At 41.3% G+C, this 20,277-nt stretch overlaps 2 protein-coding genes across 2 annotated transcripts; one reads left to right on the forward strand and one right to left on the reverse strand.

Moving 5' to 3' along the window:
- Positions 1 to 483: 483 nt before the first annotated feature.
- Positions 484 to 9,810, reverse strand: kdm1b (lysine demethylase 1B). The gene is made up of 21 exons (XM_080485372.1): positions 9,635 to 9,810; positions 8,916 to 9,058; positions 8,533 to 8,654; positions 8,363 to 8,452; positions 8,022 to 8,133; positions 7,805 to 7,918; positions 7,681 to 7,719; positions 7,305 to 7,497; positions 6,541 to 6,725; positions 6,258 to 6,428; positions 6,100 to 6,174; positions 5,861 to 5,995; positions 5,149 to 5,320; positions 4,687 to 4,814; positions 4,175 to 4,306; positions 4,015 to 4,089; positions 3,787 to 3,903; positions 3,288 to 3,413; positions 3,069 to 3,191; positions 2,639 to 2,791; positions 484 to 1,635 (listed from the first exon to the last, which is right to left on the reverse strand). The coding sequence occupies exons 1-21, from the start codon at positions 9,648 to 9,650 to the stop codon at positions 1,552 to 1,554; spliced, it is 2,505 nt and encodes an 834-aa protein (XP_080341498.1). The 5' UTR covers positions 9,651 to 9,810; the 3' UTR covers positions 484 to 1,551.
- Positions 9,811 to 10,135: 325 nt separating this feature from the next.
- cfap69 (cilia and flagella associated protein 69) lies at positions 10,136 to 19,409 on the forward strand (the record flags this gene model as incomplete). Its single annotated transcript, XM_080485107.1, has 23 exons — positions 10,136 to 10,222; positions 10,974 to 11,033; positions 11,120 to 11,185; positions 11,526 to 11,635; positions 11,731 to 11,807; positions 12,130 to 12,228; positions 13,166 to 13,318; positions 13,569 to 13,746; positions 13,907 to 14,030; positions 14,144 to 14,192; positions 14,284 to 14,405; positions 14,501 to 14,732; positions 15,014 to 15,178; positions 15,256 to 15,371; positions 15,669 to 15,787; positions 16,084 to 16,165; positions 16,292 to 16,484; positions 16,905 to 17,042; positions 17,447 to 17,523; positions 18,094 to 18,291; positions 18,410 to 18,496; positions 18,601 to 18,684; positions 19,245 to 19,409. 23 exons carry the CDS (start codon positions 10,136 to 10,138, stop codon positions 19,407 to 19,409), a joined length of 2,781 nt encoding a protein of 926 aa, XP_080341233.1.
- Positions 19,410 to 20,277: the final 868 nt, after the last annotated feature.

The following is a 20,277-nucleotide window of genomic DNA, read 5'->3' on the forward strand; positions in this document are numbered from 1 at the left end:
ATTAACAAAACCATAGCAAACACTATTTAAAAGCAGGAGTTATAGAGTATTAGGGCCACAGGAAGGAAGAATCTCCTATTGTGCACTTGGTATGAGTCTGTTGCTAAAGATGCTCCTGCTGTTGACCAGGACGAGACATTCTTCAGTATGTACTTGAAGAATGTTACACTTATAGCGCTAATTACCATAATCTTATACTAATAAATATGCTACTATGCTATTTGAGGTCTAAATGCTAGAATTTAGTGCCTTTGTTCAAGACGCATAAGTAATGTCTGACCAAATGTCAGACAATAGAACAAAAGCATATACAGTACAGTCAAGGCCACAGATAACTGGAAAAAAAACAACGATCCTCCCAGTTGGGAATCGCTGGTCTCGGCCACCACAGCTACCATGAGGCTGTACTGAAATGTTCGTTCATAAATGCAACACTACTTCTAGTTTCAAATGCTTGGAAGGGAAATGTTTGACGAAAACAGATTTATGGCAGTCAACAGCTCTTTTATTAGACACATACAAGATAAATACACAAACATTGTAATGTAAGACAAAGAGGATGTGATCATACAAATGGAAAGATCCAGAAAAAGATTTGACTCTACACAGAAAGCGTTGTTAGGAAACCTCAATCAAAGACAGTGTGAACATTGTTGTGTTGCTCCCCAACTTCAAAACTCAAGAAATTTGTTGTTCGGGATACAAAATAGAAACATGGAGGGTAATTTCTCCTCTGGGTGGTCACTGTTGTTTATTTGTATTCTTGAAAATTATCACATTATCATTTCAATTGCTGGTGTTGTTCTGATCACATCCCTGAGAAAACAAGGAGACAATATCTGTTCCAATCAATCTCGACCCTAAAAGTAATCCAACTTGTCATACATGCATCTATTTTCTTACCCTTTTCAATAGTGCTACCACAGAAATACTCCTAGTGTACATCCATTCAGCTTTCTAATTTTTAGGAACACCTTTCCTACATGTACAATTCAAAAATATTACAGCTGTATAAAACATTGGTAACTCTCAAAGGAAATCTGGTAAATGTCACAAATCTCAAAACTTTAACTATAAATACGAAAGCACAATATACAGTTGCATCTGTGATGAAATGACAGAAATTACCAATGCTTCATTCAGCCTATTTTCTTTCTTTCTTTTATTTTTTTTTAATGTTATCACAGATGTTCAAACATGTTTGAAGTCAACATCATCCTGATTTTTTTGCACAGTGAAGCTCAGGCAAAGCTACATAATTATTTTCAATCATTTATGACTTGAAAGTAGGTTTTAGTTGCATCTCTTCACCAAAAGATAACCTCTTACCTGATGGATTTTGATATAAATAAAAAGCACTTAAAAACTCTTTGTGGTGTTAAATATGTAGAACCAGGCCCTGGAGAGCCTCTACTTGACTCTGGTACAGCTAAACATCTTTTCAAGTGGAGCAATTCAGGCGACACAGGCCTGAGTTTACCAAAGGTCTGTTGCTCGGTGCAGTCCGTGAGACCATGCTGGTGTGTTTGTGAGTCTTGAGGGACTGACCGGTTATACAGCAGCCATTTTGCTGGCCTCTCTGACCCCGCTGAGGTAGGCGCCTGTCACAGTCTGAGGAAAGTGTCGGTTGGTGGCCTAGTAAGAAACAACATGGAGAATGAAATCAATGAAAATCCTGTGAATCTGTTTTAATAAAAGGCTGCGATTCCACTAGACTGACATGGCCAATGTAGACGTGGAAGAAAGCCAGATCTTTTCAGAACAAGAACTCACTATGAAAATAGCTCATATTTACGATCAAAATGATTAAAGAATAATCCTCATTACAGTAATAAAATATCTAGAGCTTATCAGTGAGCTTCTGCTACCAGGTTGGTCAATTAACCTCAACTGCATGATTTGGACCATGGACGGAAACTCCGGCCACATTTACATGTATCTGGGTATTTGAAACAAGGGTGATATTTCTCTTCATTGGGCCGCAAATTTACACATAAATGCAGCTACGACTGACCAGAAACGATGGTTCCTGAAAACTCCGGCCACAGTGGAGATCCGGGTAAACTGTGTCTCTGTTTGCATCTTTTTTTTTTTTTTTTTTTTTTTCGTAGGCGGATATTTACGTCACAATTCGTGATGTGGTGGGGTTTTTTTTTCCGGATTCTGATTGGCTATCCTGGCTTCATGCTTCTTGCAACACTGCCCCCTACAGGTTTGGTATGCTCATAGCAGCGCTGAACCAGGTGTATATGCGGTCAGTGGATTTATTTATAGGTAGATGGGGAAATGTCGTTTTTTTGTAAAAACCCAGGTACATGTAAACGTGGCCTCAGACACGCACTGGAAGAACATGGAAACTCCACACAGAGAGGCTCACAATCTGGACTCAAACTGGGGACACTGGGTAGCACTGTGACAGTGCCAACCACTACACCACCGTGCAGCCACAGGACTCGCGTTTAGGTGCTCCGTTCCGATCTCATTCACAGAATTTCTCAGGAGAGCACCTCTTTACCACACAAGATCATTCATACAGATAGATGAGCTGACAATGTCAACACAGTGTGACCTCACAAAAGACACCAGGTTATTGATCGACACTGTTGTAGAACATAAGAAAATGAATCACTGTTATTACCTCGCCAGCGAAAAAAAGTTTTCCCTGCACGTCTTCAGCAAGGATGTCGTAGGCCTCTCCGCTACCCCCTGTCTTCACAAAACTGTACGACATCTGGGACCAGGTGTCTTTGTTCCAATGTGTGAGGAAGAAGTATGTCGGCTCTGGGACTTCCTATTAACAAAGCCAACAAGACAGATAAATAAATGAGATATCCTGATGGGTATTGAATGTTAACAAGTCAGTGAGTTACCATTTGAATCTACTTGTCTGTTAGTATCTAATCTCGGCCTCTTATTAAACAAGGTGAAAAGAAAAAATACATAAAGACAAGCCACAACAATAATTCCTTTACTATCATACGGTTAAATCTTCATTTGTCCCTCAGATAAAAGCAGGTGAGTCAGAGAGAAGCATGTGAGTAAGAGAGAATTCTAACAGACAGTGTTACCTGCTCTTTGAAGAGTTCACGCAGGACCTTCATGCACTCATTCACCACGTCCTTGTCCTCCATGTCCCGCACAGCAGGTACAGCATCACCAGAGATAACAGACATCAGCACAGCCTGTTTCCTCTGCACAAAGGCCGAATTATACAGTGTTACTGAAACGATGGCTCGTTTTCCTGAGTTAATATGAGCAATAGGAAACAATAAGGGGGACAAACAAACCTGAGGATCCAGGTCGTAGAAGACACTAAACATGCCTCTCTTTTCAGGACTTGGCGGGATGTGACCAAAGAAGTCTGCTCCCTGGATTTTTTTGTCCCAGAATCTGTACGGGAACTGAAGAGCCATCTGCAGAAGAAAAAACATTTCTCTATATATCGAGATGCTTTATCAACGAAACAATCATTTTAGATAACATACAGTAGATAATAAAGTGATTCGGAAAAATAAATGGAAAAGTCAACAGTGAATACTTTCAATTAGATAACCAGGCAGTAATGATTCTTTGTGTATTCCTTAACTGATAAAAAGATCCACTTAAATAAATAACAAAGATGTTCTAATCCGACATTAAGCACTTCTAAGGTTATAGCATCCCAATAAACTCTGTCTGATACACCAACCACAGGTAATATCTTCTTATAAAATGCCGGGAGAAAAGAAAATGTCATACCAATTGTATGTAAAAAAACATTTCTGATCAAATGTAAACATTTCTAACCTTTTCTATGATACCCGCTCCAAGACTGTGGATCGCTTTCAGCTTCCTTTCTGGAAGTGGAGGCTTGAACTGAATCATGTTCTTCTGAAGCAAAGTCAAAGGGACTGTGACAAGGACCTGAAAACAAAAGAAAAGAAATGCCGAAGTTAAAATTTTTTTGTTATAAACGTCTTATTTAGGAATCTTAATGTCTTACAGGATCTCCGAGTGCATTCCACATGTTTTTACCTTCTGTGCCGTCCACTGGGAACCATTAGAGCAAGTAACCTTGACAACATCACCTGAGTAGTCGATGGCCTGAACCTATGACAAAAGAAAGGACGCTTCAGTTTATTCATCTCTAATTAATAATCGACCTTCTCTAGATTTTAAGTACTGAATTACAAACCGGAGTCTTTGTGCGGATGTCGAGGCCATCGGCCAGTTTGTGGAGTAAAACGGAGTAGCCCTCCGTCAGTAAAGTGTGATCTCCTGAGAACTGGGCAAAAAATTCGTTGTGGTCCCAGGATCTAGCCGATACCTAACAACAAACAGGTATTCACTTAAAAGAGACCAGGCTTTAAAGTCATGGGAATCTTAATGTGCCAACATTGTCTTCTAGCATCGATACAATGCCATAAAAATCTAAATATAATTAATATGATATACTGCATATTAAATACACTTGACATCCCATTTACTTCAGACATGCAGAACACACAGAGGCAGGACATAAGGCATGTCCCTGTTTTCTAAGTATAATCGCTAAATATTGGGTTGGGCGTCTTTTCAAAAAGACAAAATAGATAGAAAGCTTCCTCACTAAATTCAATCTTCAGCTAGAATTACTCACAACACATCAAAACACAATGAAAATAAAAAACAATCTAAAAGTACTCTTTAGATGAGAGGAGTTCAGACCTGGTCCAATGTGCTTCCACAAGCGTACTCCAGGTTGCTGAGGTGAAACTGAAGCACTTTTTCCTCCAGCTCGCTGAACTGGATCCCAGACTCCTGACCAAAGTTCTTCTTTAATTCCTGAACTTTTTCTGAAACAATAGAATTCATACAGATGTTACTTAAGGGTGTTTCAGTTTGCTGAAGAAACTGGTAAGTTTATTTTACACAATCTCGATTTCGATCACCTAAATGCACAGTGCCACTATAGGATATGTTGCTCATGTTAATTTACAGCCTAGTGAATACTTGCTGGCTAAAACAGAAAGAGCAACATTACAAGAGGCATAGTCAACATTATAAAAATATCTATACTGTTTTACTTAAAACCGTTATACCATATAACTCTTCAATAACTTGTTTCTAAGAATAAAAAGCTGGGTTTGTTGCCCTTCCTAAACATTCCTAACAGTAAGAGTCCAGCACCTCCAAGTGGTGCGTCCTGGTTCTGTGACTTGTCTTTCCTCCACTCCGACACCACGTCCAGGATGGCGTTGAAGTGAAAGTCCATGCGCTTGTCGATGGCCGAGTCTGTCGTCTGCCCTCCCTCCTGAATGAGCTCACAACGCTCCCCAAGCTTGTGCATCTTGATTCCCATCTGCAACAGAGGCGTGAAGAAGAGGAAAACTAATTCTGTGATAAAAGCGCAATGACGTAAGGGAGAGAAAAAAAAAATGCAAATAAAGGATCAAATGTTTCAAGGGCAATTTCTCCTGTGGTCACAATAAGAGGCCACATCATTCATTTCGCTTCTACTCTCAAATTTGTATTATGACATTGCTTGAATCCAGCAAGAGGAGATAATATTTTGAAGAGTTTTTGGCTTCAGTTTGTCCATGCGCATGAGTTAAAATCAATTTCAATGCCAATGTGTAAGAGGTGACAGCTCTGCTTGACTGAAACAGAATTACACATTCATTTGTTCAGTACATCTGCTGATGCGAGATGAAGTTTATCTTCTCTATATAGTAAAAATGATCTAGCAGAAGGGCTCCGTAGAGTTAAATACTGTAGTTGGTATAACCTGCTAACCCCTCAAGCAAATTCCACACCGAGTGATACACACTCACATGTTCAATAGATGGAGGGGAAAAATTAATTTGGACTTCTCAAAGTGTTTGAAAAGATTGTTTCTTACCTGTTCGCACATGAGGGAAATGGGGTTGTTTACACATCCATTAACGATTTGAGCTCCTCGACCCACAGTGACACCCAGAGAATTATCATCCCAAACCCGGCCGCCAATTCTATCCCTCGCCTCAAGCACTACCACCTATAAAAGGAAATGAAGAGCATAAGTAAAGCTCAATGAGCAGAAATCAACACGAAATAAAACACAAGGTTATAAAAGCAGTTGATGTTGGACTATTTTTCTACCTTTGTGCCAAAGTTCTGCAGCTGCCGCGCTGCGGCCAGCCCTGAAGCCCCAGCACCGATGATGAGAACGTTCTTCTGCATGAAATATTGGAAAACCTTTTACAAATGATTTCAATGATCGGATGTTGAACGATGAGATAACTGAAAGGACAACCCACAGAACAGTATCTTTCCGGGAGCAGAGGCTGTTTCACCGCCAGCACACCAGTGTTGATGAGGCCCTTCCTGGTCATGAAGTGGAGAACCCGGTCCATCTCCTGTACACAGCGCACGCGCACCAAACCTCGAACAATGATGTGGACGGCACACTTCTGAGGAGTCAGCACCTCCTTTAGAGAAACAAAAAACATTCTCACTGTTGTGATCGTACGCAGCCGTCGTCAATTTTAAATGTAACATAATGAGATGTCATGAGCTTGTTAACTATCATCTGCAGTGTACCTCACAGTTTTTGTGCCAGGAGGCCAGGATGAGGTTACGCAGAGCCAGATACATGGTGGGATCCCTTGAAAACTCTGGAAACTCATAAAGCTCATCCAGCTCCATCATATCTGGCCGCACACACAGAGCCTTCCCACATTCATTAGGCTGATAGAATGGCTGGAAATATGGACACAGGCCTGGAACTGTGGAATAAAACCATAATTACTCCTATGTGAATATCTCTCAATGGGAGGCCGACTGGCCTGCAAGAAGAACCATCTTTGTTGCAAGACACAATATGAAATGCAGTAGCTCTCAGTGGCATCGCTCATCGACATTGAATATTTAACTAGTAAATAAATAGTAGGGACGGGTGGGTTAATACACTTATACTTGTGTTGGGGGAGTTTGGCCACTTGTGTTGAAAAACAGTTTCAGTCTGTTGAGGGGTTGGAGAGCAAACAAAGGCCCCAGTCACTTTCATCTGCAGGACATCCAGCTGAAGATGGATGAATGCATAGTTCCATGCCTTCTGTTAATCATATTTTCCCTTCTTTTACACTCAAAGTCGATTTCAAATTTCTTTCGTAGCTGATCAATTGAGAGCTGTGCTCATCAAGTAGTATTCGGTTTGTACTTCATCAACCTAGCTGCCTTGTGTCTGTACAATGTGCCAAATAAATAATGTTGCATTGCCTTGCCACATCTCTACCCACAGAGGAAGGAATACATTTCACAGTGGATGCTGAATGGTGCCATCGCTCCTGCACCGACAGACTTACTTTGTGGCTGCACAGCTCTGCAGTGATCTGCTCTGAGCTCGCTCAGAGACATGGTGCTCGGAGAGCCTGAAGGACTCATTCCCACACAGTCCGGGTAGTAGGCAGAGAGGAAAGGGCTGGCTGGACTTTCTTTAAACAACGGCGGCAAAATCAGCATTGAATGCCACCAGCTGTCGGTCACCTCAGCCACTCTCTTTAATAATGAAACAGCACAACGTTACACAGTAAACAAATCATCAAATCAGCTTTGAATGTCACATGTATGTAGAACTAACTAACTATTTGGAAAGCAAATCATTCCCATCATCTGCGATAACTTTATTTAGCGATACGTGCCGAGATATCAAAAATATTATAACACGCGTCACAAACTCACCAAGTCCTCAGGTTGGGAGCACTGGTCAGGTCCCTCAGTCTGCAGGCAAACAGACCTTTTTTTTTTAAACACAGTACATACAAAGAGAATTGGTAAATGGCTGATTGTTTTAGTTTCTTTTGACCTTGATGTTGTTGATCTTCATTCCACAGCGATATGTTGCTGCAAGAGAGGCAGTGAGCTGGATTTCCTTGGTCAGCTGTCGCCACTTCCTGCAATCCGGTTTGGTACATTGAACCTGAAACAAACATATTTCAATGACTACTGATGAATTTGAGAATCGATTAATTTAAAAAAGTAAAAAGTCAAACAACGCCACTGAGGAGTGTTTGCACATTTACCCAGAAAGGAAGCTGTTGATCTGCCATGAAAGCTTTAAGACTGGGTTCACTTTTCCCGTTACTAGTCCAGGTTTTCTTCCACGATGCAAAGATCTCGTAGCCGTCTTTGTGACTGATTTAAGAGGAGGGAAAAACAAATCCTTTGAAATATTTTATTGACATGAGCAATACTGAGTACGCAGAACTTTGTTCGAAATGCTGGAAAACATTGAACAATCAAAATTTGATTTTGAATCAGCAGAACTATGTGTAATGATTTTTAAACCAACACCGACATATATGTTAAATTCACTTGGACACTGCGGCAGCAGGATCAGTTCTTCAGTCAACATTTATTTTACCTTCTGTAGTAGTGATCAAAACACTCATTGCAAAAATGCTCTCCACACGACAGATGATACCAGCGAGACGTGTAACCATTTTTAGCGCACCTACAGGGAGGATACAGAAGAGGTGACCTCATTGGAAATTGTCAGCAAAACCAAAGAAGGTGTGATTTCTGATGTACTACCTGTCAGAGGCACTTGCAAAACAAACAGGGTACATGGCTGAACACCCTGCCTTCTCACACTTCCTGTACTTCTTCTCAGACTGATCATCTTCTTCTTCAGTGTCTGTGGCTTTTCGTTTACTCTGAAGATGAGAATAACATCACAAAATAAAAAATATCTCGAGGGGACTTTTAAAAAATGAAACACAACCAAAGATCGTGTATTTTCTTTGTAAAGTCAACACATTAGGGTGAACCGTATATAGAGTTTAAAGCCAATATGTGCAGGACCAGCACAGAGAGAGGCTGGTGCTTCATCTGTCCAGGTGGACCTGAGGGTATTCATATATAGAGTTAAAAGCCATGATGTGCAGGGGCAGCACAGGGAGAGGCTGGTGCTTTACCTGCCCAGGTGGAGGGTTGTTGGTGCGCTTCACTCGGACGTTGATCTGCCTCCCAGAGGACCGCAGGGTCTGTCCGTCACCTGGTGTCTCTCCAGAGCTCCTCTTCTTGGCTCTCCGAGCTCCCGAAGCATTGCCGGAGTAGTCTAATAATGAAAAACATCACAAATACATTAATTTATGAACAGCATAGTGTAGCTAATTCCTAATCAGGCCTTTGTAGTGACCGATGTACCGGATTAAGTAGTTTCCCTGTTAACTGGTGACCGACTTCCTTTGGCGTCCGTTGTGGATGCTCGTAACAACAGATGTTAAGAGTCCGACAGAAATCCGCAGCTGTCCTGGTGAACGGCGTTTAACCGCATTTACGACAAAGTTGCAAGGGGTCGCACATTTTGAGGGTCTTATTTTAGCATTTGCTGTTACTAGCAGCAACGACGGACGCTAAAGGAAGTCGGTCACTAGTTACCAGGGAAACCAGTTAATCCGAAACACCGACAAAGCTCTTCATGCTGGACCAAAAAAAACATCCAAATTGAGACAAATCAAGTTTTGAACTACAAACTGACAACAGTCGAAGAAACACGAGGTGAATATGTGGCCACCGTGAAGGTGGTGACACGTGTAGCCATCAGAAAGCTCTTTAAATCAGCAAAACAAAGTCATCCTGTCATTTTAGCATGTAGCAGCTGTCGCTGCAGCGCGTCAATATCAACACTAACCTGCGTCCGACAGCATCGCTGACCCTCGAGCGGCTTTAAAACCTGGAATTTATTCACGTTTTTAAGTTTCTGACGCGATGTCTGTATTATTGTGGGTTTCGTCTCCCTTTTATTGTTGTGGGGGGAGGAAACCAATGCTTCGCTGCTCCCAGAATACCACTTCCCGTTGCGGGGAGGAAATGGGCGGTTCGAGTTTGCGACTTGTATTGAACACTGCCACTCGCCGTACTACACTGTAACCACAACAACGACCGGACGCTACCGCGGATGGGCAATAAAACAAATGATGAGGGCGACAGGTTCATTTCAGAAGCTTTTCAGCAGAGATTTTAACTCCGAACTAGAAAAACTAGAAGCACTAGAATAAGCTTTTCATCTTTCATCTCCTTCTATCTCCTTCATTAGTTTTGCGCGATCTATTCAGAAACGTTGAAATCGTGAGTGTATTTGTATATCTCGAAAACAACATACTCAATTCAGATGACATCTTGAACTTCACAAATGGATTCGAGCAAAGTTTTTCACAGAAGAAAACTGGACTTTCCTGTGACTGGTCTGAAAGCTTCACAGAAGATCCAGTACCAGGAGGTAAGCTGATAATAATAATAATAATAATAATAATAATAATAATAATAATAATAACAATAATAATAATAATAATAATAATAATAATAATAATAATAATAATAATAATAATGCTATCCAAATATTTTCGTTATTATTATTTCCCCCAACAAAATATTAAACAGATATTTGTCTCTCTTTGGCCATTTTTCAGCATGAATCCAAAAATAATGGGACTTCCCAAAGTTTCTTGTATTGCATTGTGTACTCCTTCCCTGTAATCTAACATGACAGTTGCATAAAAAGCATGCTAAATATTTGCATTCGTATTTCCACAATTTACCACAAAGTTTAAATTGTATAAATTGTACTAAATTCCTCAAATTTGACTTTTTACTGTATTCATTTCTCAATTGCAGATATTTGATTAATGTTACCTGTATGAAGTTCAATCAAAGCTCATTCACACGCATACTGTATGAACAATGCACAGGGCACTGGCCGGTGAGATAGTTCATCCATCCATTCACTCTCTGTATCACTGTATCATGTTCACCAATCTGGCAATCACTTCAAATTGTGTAAACTATCCAGAAGTATGAAAAACATTTGAGACACATGTACCACAACAAAATACCTATAAAAGTACCCAAAGTAATTTTTGATTGTATTAATGTTTTGTAATGTGTTACTTTCAGCCTTGTGAACTTGCAATATTTTCTTGAAAGATATTACAATTGTCACATGATGCAAGTTGTTGTTTTTTTCACGGCAGGTCAACACTAAAAGTCTCGAACTCAGTAAAGTTATTCGTCTTCTTGAAGACCCACTGACTGTAAGTCAATCCTGTACTTTGTTTGTAATTTTTCCTGTTAAGTCATTCTAAATCATAAGTTATCATTTTGTTTTTTTCTGTTGAAGGCTAACCTGAAAGAGAGGCACCTTTTTGTGCTGAAGAAACTACTGAAAAGGAGCCAAATTGGCTTTGTATCCTTTTACCTGATCATTATCTGATGCAGTAGATCCTTGTCACTTGCAGAACGAGGTGTCACAGACCGCAGCAGAGAGTCAAGTTTTCCCTCATTAGAATGTCACTGTCAGTGATGGAAATAGAGCTGATCTCATGCCACCTGAACATGAGGCCAAACGCTGCTCCCAGGGCTCTAATTTACGCTGCTTCACTGTGTCTGTCAGCATTTCCTCCCTCCGATATAAACTCACCTATCCTGATGACTCTCTATCCCCTCAAACCCTCTTTGTTGCTGGGATTCAAATTTGTATGAACCAAAATTTCCCAAGATGGTGAATTTTCTTAATCGAGCTCTAGATTTTAAAGGATCTGACAAGCATTGCCAAAATACTAGACATCTGCGCCGAGAAAGTAACAGAGAATCCTGAATATTCATTCATTTTGTGTGAAGCGCTTAAACTCTGCAGGTAAGAAACTCGTATAGTCCCAACCTACAAGTAGACAGCTTTTTTCCCCCCCTCATTAAATCCTCTAATCATCATCATGTTTGTTTCCATCTCAGGCTCCCCTTTCTGAAGGAGAAATCATCAGACGAGCAGCATTACGCTCAGGATGTGGTGGATTTCCTCTGTCACATGGGTACACAGCACAGCAAACATATTTACTCACAGATTGCATTTAAAAGTACACTGATGAATTTTGTGTGGCTACAACTGATTGATTTTATTTTGTTATGCTTTATTATGAAAGTTATCTATGAAAATCAGTGAAGGAGAAAGTTCAATGAAATACCTTTACTTTATTGGTAACCCTGGAACGTCAATGCAATGTACATCTAACATTTCAATAAGGACAGATGCTGTTTAATTATCCATGTGGGTCAATTCAGTCTAGTAATATTGTGATTCTACAGAGAGGAACGTTGATGAGGAGTGGCTGACGACTGTATTTCTGTTGACAGGTTGTCTGATGAGAGTGTCAGATGCTGACGTTAGGCAGCACATAGTTGAATCAGTGAAATCGTTCTACAGCTGTGTGGCTCCCAGACAGCAGCTCGATGGTACGGACCATCCCACCAAGTCAAAGCCTCGGACTTTACCCTCTAACAACCGATTTTCTAGACTTTCACTAAGTGAGGCTCTCTAATGGCTCCTGTGGTGGCATGCTGGTGTCTTATTGCTCTTCTGTTTTGCTTTGCTTACTGTTTTTTCGTTGGCTATATCAAGTTAACATGGAAAGAGGACGAAATGCTTGCTCCAATAAGCTTTACTGCCACTTTAGTATCATGATTTACATTGAACATTCACAGATTTTATGCAAATTTCCATTGTGTCATGAGCACAACAACACTTATTTTGCAGCTATTTGTTTCAAAAAAGGATAATTATGAACTGAATAATGTAAAGTTTGCCCCAAAGTAATTGTTAAAATCATCACTAATGAACCTTTAAAGTTTGTTTAATTTGTTCAAAAGCTGATCAGACATCATACAACATAATATAGTGACATAACAGGTCACTGATGAGGCTCCATCCTCGGAGGAACATGAATACTAAAAGATAAACAAGCACTGACTTATGTGCAGCTGCTTATGCAATATGGTCCAAAAACCCACATTCACTCAGGGTCCATTATTTCATGTTCTATTCATTTTTGGTCTTGTGATTATATTTATGTTATTTAATAAATGACTGTAAATTGATGACAGGTTTATTTTTGACGTGTTGATACATGCATTTTAAAATATGAAAATAGATTATATAGCCTTTTTTAAAGAAAAAAATATTTCATTGTAATTACTGTAGTATAGTTTAAAAAAAAGCTATGCTGTCTTATGTCCCGTGTCAAATTTCCCATTTCCCTTCCATTCTTTATGTGTCTTTTAAAATCTTTTTTTCTTCTTTTTTAATCATTCTCCTTGCTTGAATGTCTTTCAATCTGTCAATGCGTCCTGCACAGGAGTGGCTTTCTAGTTGTGCATTGTGACCTTTCTGCAGGGCTGCAGCCGACCTCCCCTGGCTACAGACTGCAGCTGCTGGAGCACAGCGACCTGGTTCAGACGTTGCTCCTCTCCATGGCCACGATGGAGAACCAACCAGACCTTAAGCTGCTGCTCCTGCAGACCCTAAAGCTCGTCTCCAGCTCCTCGGGTCAGTCACTGATTTCACTGATTTATGGAGGCAGTGAGGGCTCAGCGGAGTGGGAACGTCAAACATGTCAATCCAGCGGATTAGGTCCTTCATTATGGAGAGCGGCCCGCTCTCAAGAGCATAAACCATCATTTTACCAAAAATAACAAACAGTCATTGATTTTAAGTGTCCTTCTGCCAATGTCAACAGGTCACATGGTTGTTTTTATTAACCACGGCGTCATGGCTTCATTGTGTTTGGTAAACGCAGACATGAACTGCTCTTCAATGCTGTACGCCAGAGGAGCGGAGACAATATGCCTCCATATGAATGACCCTGACCCGTCCGGTCAAATCCTCTTCCAGTCCACTGAAATCCTCTGGAACCTGCTGGAGAGAGGCAACAAGGAGGAGGTCACCGCTCAGCTCAGCAGCTTGGAGTGTGTCGTGTATGTTTTCCCCAAGATTGTTGACATTATCACTAATGTGGCTGAACAGCATGTGCTTGTTGGTCACGTCTCTGAAATGTCCAGAGTTTGATAGTTATTGCAGATAATACATAAAGTTTTATCCTGATGGTTGTTGGGTTTCTTTTTGTTATTGTCTTAGGTCTCTGAAGGAGGCGTTATTAAAGCAGCTGCTGAGTGGTTCTCGAAATGTTGATTTGCAACTCAGAAATGATCTGCTTGTGATCACAACTCTCATCGCTGAAAATCCAAACGCTCTGCTCATTGTGAGTCCCGGACAATTAACTAGAAAACAAAGTTGAAGATTTTCTCTCATCTTTATGAATTGTGGAAAATGTTCCATAACCGGTCATCTGAGCGGCGTGTTTCTGATCTACAGGAGAGTTTATTTGCAAGACATCTTGTGGTTTTTGCCACACTTCCAGAGGGTGAGGTCACGTTTTCATCAAATAAGTCGGTTATTTTTCCTTTTACACGTTTGCATACCTTAAGTCGCGAAAGTGTTTTTTGTTCTTTCAGTGAAAAGTCGCAATGCTTTGGTCGACGACCTCAAACTCACCTTCAACAATGAAGACCTGAAAATGAAGAAGATGTTGTTAAACCTCTTGGTGTTAATGTCTCATGACTTCGCTGCCCTGGAGGTCCGTCACATTCACGCTGAGCTTTTAATAAGTGCTTACCTTATTATCCTCATAAATCTGAGTTTGGTTGTTTTGGTTGTTTTTTTTTGTCTCAGCTTTATAAGGAAGAACGAGTCATGCTGGCCCTCCTGACCCTGGTGAAGCCGCCCGCTGCCTCATCCGAGCGCCGGTCGGGTTCACGTCACTGGTCCGTCGCCCAGTGCGAGGAGCTGCAGCTGCAGGCACTGGCCACCCTCAACACCATCGCCCCGCTCATGCTGGATGAGTACATGTCATATCAGGGCAACGCCTGTCTGCTGATGCTGCTGGGCTGGTGTGTGGGACCGGGTGAGGACAGAGAAAAACCAGAGGGTAAACTGAGCCTCCTCTGCACCTCAAAGGTCAAAGGGCACAAAGGAGAGTCACTGCTTCAAATCACACCGCATTTCCCTTCCACTGCCAGAAATGTGAAGGAATTATTATTGTTAGTTTATCTATTTTTGTTTCTGTCACTCAGCTCAGTCGAGCTCAACGGTCCCATGATAATGAGGTGTTGTACAACTGTGAACACTCGAGCAATCACTCAACGGTGAGTAAAGATGCTTGTTGTCTTTCCTTCTCTATGTCAGACGCTTACTTTGGTCAGGGTCAGAGCTTTCACAGCACCGGAGGCAGAGGTACGAAGAAGGCTCAGATGCGACATTGTGTCAGGCTGTTGAGATCTGTCACCTTGCTGGGCGAAGAGTGTGTAAATCAGGACCTGTGTGATCAGGGAGTCATCGGCCAGCTTCTGGGTAACTGCATAACGTCTACTGTGAGCAAACGCACGGGCAATGAATTCAACAAAGTTAAATCTGCGGTGTTTTGGCAGGGATCCTGACCCAGATGGAAGCAAATCCTGATGAAGATGATTTACTCTTTCTGGAGATTAAAGCAGATATTCAGCTGATACTTTCAGCGTTGTGTGATCCCGACATGCATAGAAAAGTAAGGCCGAGATTTTCATAAAGACACTTTTTGAACTATATTCTTTCCTATGAAGATCAATGTGAAACTGCTGAGAACTTGTGTAACATGGGGTTTTCATTTTACATTTTTTTTTTGCATCTTTCACAAAATTATATTAATGAAGAGAAAACCGATGCAGATATCATCTATTTTCATACAAATATTTGGTCAGCTCCAAAATGAGAGAGTCATCACAGAGTTTTCACAATTTCGAGCCGTATAGAGGATGGATGGATATTTTTCTGATGCACACACCTCTGTAACATTGTGTTGCAGGAGCTTTTTGGATCAGAGGGAGTAGAGTTGACTCTTCATTTCCTGAAAAAAGGCTCTGACAAGTTCCACAGCGGCCTGGGACACAACAAGCTCATCCTCTCTACCATCAACTGTGTGTGGTGAGTTAACACAAACACTCATAATTCATCCATTGTGGTACAAATGAAGGATTCCTCAATATCTGAGCTCAGGAAAATATCTCAGTTCATCTGTATCTTTCCTTCGGCTCTGTACCTGTTGCAGAAAATGCTGGTAGCTAGAAATTGACTTGTGTGGAAAGACACATGTTTCCAGACAGCTGAGAATGCTTGTGTGGTGTGGCTTTGTAATTGTAATACACTTCTTATACTGCCCACAGTCCACATATAACTCTAATTATTATTATCAGTTGACATCCCAGGTGATTTCCCTCCAGGTCCTGTATCGTTGGCTGCTACACCACAGAAGATTACTTTTTGGCTAAACAGGGAGCAAATCTTCTGCTGGACTTACTCAGCGTAAGTAGCTTTATCCTCAGGGTTATGTCATGGAGAGAAAGGTTGTCTTTTCCCCAATGAGACATATTCATTACTAAAGACTGTCTATATGCACTTGCTGCTTATGATATGTATTCTTTTTCTCAGTTGGGTCCCAAATATGTGTACGGTATCATCCTCGCCACCCTGCTGGAGTTAAGTGACAACCCCAACACGCTGCCTCACGTCCTGAACTGGAGGAGCAGCGATGGCCAGACGGCTCCGGGACTCCTGCTGCAGCTGTGGAGGGAGGAGGAGGAGCGGCTTGGCATCCAACGAGACCAACATGGAGGAATCACAGGTCTGACTGCCAGTTCAAACCAAAGAATGACTCACGAGACTGTGAGGACAAATGTCTGCTGGTTATTCAAAGTAACTTAACTTGACAACAGTCATAATCACATCCCTACAATCACACTCTCGCCTCACAACAAGTCTGGTCGGGGTCTGGGTTCTCTCTGGATCCTCTGGTTTCCAAAAACTTACACTTGAGCTTAATCAACCCCAAATTGCCTGGAGGTGTGAATCTGTGTGTGTGACTGTCTGATAGATGGAATTAAACAGCCACATGTTCAGCAGTGCAGCCAACACAAACATTCCAAACTATTTATTATTATCAATATGGCACGATTTCGATTTTTAACTGTGACTCAGAAACCGTTATTTTGAACTACATTTTCATATATTTTTCAATGGTTTTGTTTTATGTTTTGTCTTGAAGATCCAAAAATGCCCGTCCTCAGTTGTTTCCACGACGACGACATCCAGCTGTCGTTTCCACCGAGGGTGTCGAGCGCCGCTGTGCTGGAGGTGTCAGAAAACCTGCGTGCAAAGCTCTACTCCATCTTCTGCAAACTTGGTAAAACTAAAGAAATCAGTTTTCACACCTAATTTGTGCTTGAAGATGCTTGATCCAATATTGGTAAATATTTGTGTGTTTTAATTTCCCTTTGGTCACCAAGGTTTAAACCATGTAGTTTAGATAAAGTCACTTATAGAATAAGAAATTATTTCTCGACAATTTACATTTATCAGAACAGAACCAAGCTCCTCCATATGATTCTAAATCACGTCAATTTTTTCTCTATCTTGCTGTCCTGCAATGGTGTGATTAGAATCATTGTTTTGAAAAATGCCAGTGTGCGATTCATCACATCTAAATCAGAAATTCTCAGTCAAACAGACAGAATTTGGTTTCATAAAATGAACAAATGCTGTTTCAACAAGAAGTTTGAATTCAGTGAAAACTTATGTTGTTCCCAGGTTTCCAGGAGCTTCCTGGGTTGTCGCCTAAAGATTACGTGACTGTCAGCATCATCAGGAGATATTTGGACTTCAAGGTAAGAAAAAAGAATATTTCTGCTTATAAATTTTTAATGTTACACACACTCATTAATTTTTTTAAATCAGCAAAGAAACCTTGATCTGTATGGAGTTTACATGCTCTTCTAAAGACATTGGGGTTTTTCTTTGGCTGCTTCGGTGTGAGAGTTTGTCTTACTGCGATGAACTGGGCGTCTGCTCTTCACCTAATGTTCAACTGCAGCCCCGGTCAGACTCTGACCTGCGGCAGCAGAAATGAGATATAACTTCAAAGAACATTAATCAACCGGATCAATTATCACACAATTATAACAACGTTAAAGGTGTTTTCAATTGCAAGATTTGAACAAATATTCAGGTAGAATTGCAGACGAGGAGATTTTAGCCATCAGTTCAAATTGAATTGGTTTCTTCAGATCTTAGTCAGTCTTTCCAACAAAAAAAAGGAAAATCTCCCCTTTATTCAGTGTTCCGCTGAAGTTTAGACGACTTACTTTCACTGAGAAACCTTAAAATCAATCATTCAGTTTGAGGCGACGCTAAAGCAGACTTAAAAACACAGTGTGGTGCGTGTGACGGTGCTGTAGGTCGGCGAAGTGTGGGACGAGATCAGGAAGGAACTGAGTCTGGATGGCGTCCGTCCGATCAGCCCCGATGAGGAGGCGCTAACCTCCATCTGCAAGATCGCAGAGGACACGGCAAGAAGAATCTCTACAGAACAAAACAGCTTTCTGGAGCTGCAGCAGAAGGAGGACATGAGAGAGAACGAGCTCCTGTACACCGAGGTGCTGACGGTTTAAACTGCCTGAACAGATTGTGTTTGTGTCAGTTGGCGAGATGTTTTAGTGATAAACACACCGGTGACATCAGACAAACTCATTTTATTTGGTGTTTTAATCACAGATCAAGTCTGACTGGAAACAACAAGAGCTGAAAGCAAAATCCTGGGACAACTACGTGGCCAGAACTTCCAACTATGAGATCCTGAAGGTTTTGTAATGACGGATCCCCTCGAGAGTAGAAGCGTTTTAATATTGAGGAATTGAAATGTTAATGTTGGGTTTTGTGTGTGTTTTTTTTCTCCGTGTGAACAGGAAGTAAAAACACAAAGGGAAAAGTACACTGAATCATCCAGAAGTAAAGCAGAACACAAGGATGCTGTCATTCATCCCACAGAGGTCTGCCAGCCACATGCAGTCTGATTTCACAGTTAATGTTCCACTGAAGGATTCAGCCACATCAGATTAAACCCGCGGTCACTGCGTTTGCTTCACAGTGAGAATATCCTCCCTTTGGTTTCCTGACACATTTCAAAAACATGTGTTTGATGTTGATTTGTAACTGTAAATTGGCCGTAGGTCTAAATATATTTGCGTATGATTGTCTGTTGGGAGAATTTTACAACAGGGTAAGAAGATGGATGAATGGATGGAAAATTAAAAAAAACAACTGCAGTTCCATGAGAAATGGTTGAAATACATTTTCTAAGAATTTTAAACCTTTTCAGGAAAAAAAAAAAACTTTTTTGCAGATTTGTCTAATTATTCTAGAAACTGGTAGCAGAAATAGTTTGGATCAGTTTGACTTATGGTTGCAGCAGGAGAGGAATCCGATGGGTCTGCAGAGATGCAATGACTTGCATTGGTGACCCTGTACAAGTGTCACATGTGAAGGAATAACGCAGTGCAGCAGGCTGCCGTCACTGCTTCCACACTTTGCGTTTCGCTGTATTTTTCAGGACTTTATTGGGCATGTGCTGGCAGTGGAGAGCACAGATGATCAGGGGCCTGCAGGAGGGAAGGTGACTCTGGCCAGAGCTCCAATCAAGTCTGCAGGTCAGGACCAAGAGGAGCCAACAGCACAAGACCCGGAGTACTTCAGCACTGTATCTGTCAAGAACTGATTCCGCCGAGGAAACCGTTTCAAAAGAAGACATTTACACAAATGTTAAACTGCTTTATTGTTTTCAATACCGTGTCAAATATTCATAAGAGACAAAAAGACTTCCGGTGGTGCGGCGAACAACATGGAAGCTTAGAACCTGACGCTTCGGACACCAGCTTAAAATTCCCCTGAATTCAGCTGACAATAGGTTTTGAAACAAACCAGAAGCTATGCAGCGATAAGTGGGGACAAAACTAAGAAAGGAGGAGAGACTACAAGACAATAATGAACAAGAAATCGAGAAAGAAGCCGCAGCAGGAGGGCACCCGGACTATGAGTGAAGCTTCGACTGTAGGAATGGAAAACACTCCAGGCTGAATTAATTAAAAAAGACGTCACAGAACTCCTCTCCTCTCCTCTCCTCTCCTCTCCTCTCCTCTCCTCTCCTCTCCTCTCCTCTCCTCTCCTCTCCTCTCCTCTCCTCCTCTCCTCCTCTCCTCTCCTCCTCTCCTCCTCTCCTCTCCTCTCCTCTCCTCTCCTCTCCTCTCCTCTCTGTTCATCTCCTGTTCAGGCCAGATAAACTCTTATGTCTTGTGATTTTGAAACTAGCAGGAAATAAAAGAATATTTACTGTCGTATTTAGAGCTGCTGCTGGAATGATGTTTAGGTTTGAACTTCAAAAGTCATGAGCTGAACTTTTTTCATCTCATCTGTAGAATTTAGAGCACTAGGTGACTTTTCCTCTACTTCACAGGAGAAGAGCATTACGCTGAGAAATAAGGCTTTTCATGAGCTGCTATTTAATATCCAGTCCGTCCCTATGATTTGTTTTCCCCCGCCCATAGTGGGATGTTAAATAATATGTGGATTCCTGCCCTCTGTATCTG

The sequence above is a fragment of the Lipophrys pholis genome (assembly GCF_963383615.2).
Source record: "Lipophrys pholis genome assembly, chromosome: 17".
NCBI lineage: Eukaryota > Metazoa > Chordata > Actinopteri > Blenniiformes > Blenniidae > Lipophrys > Lipophrys pholis.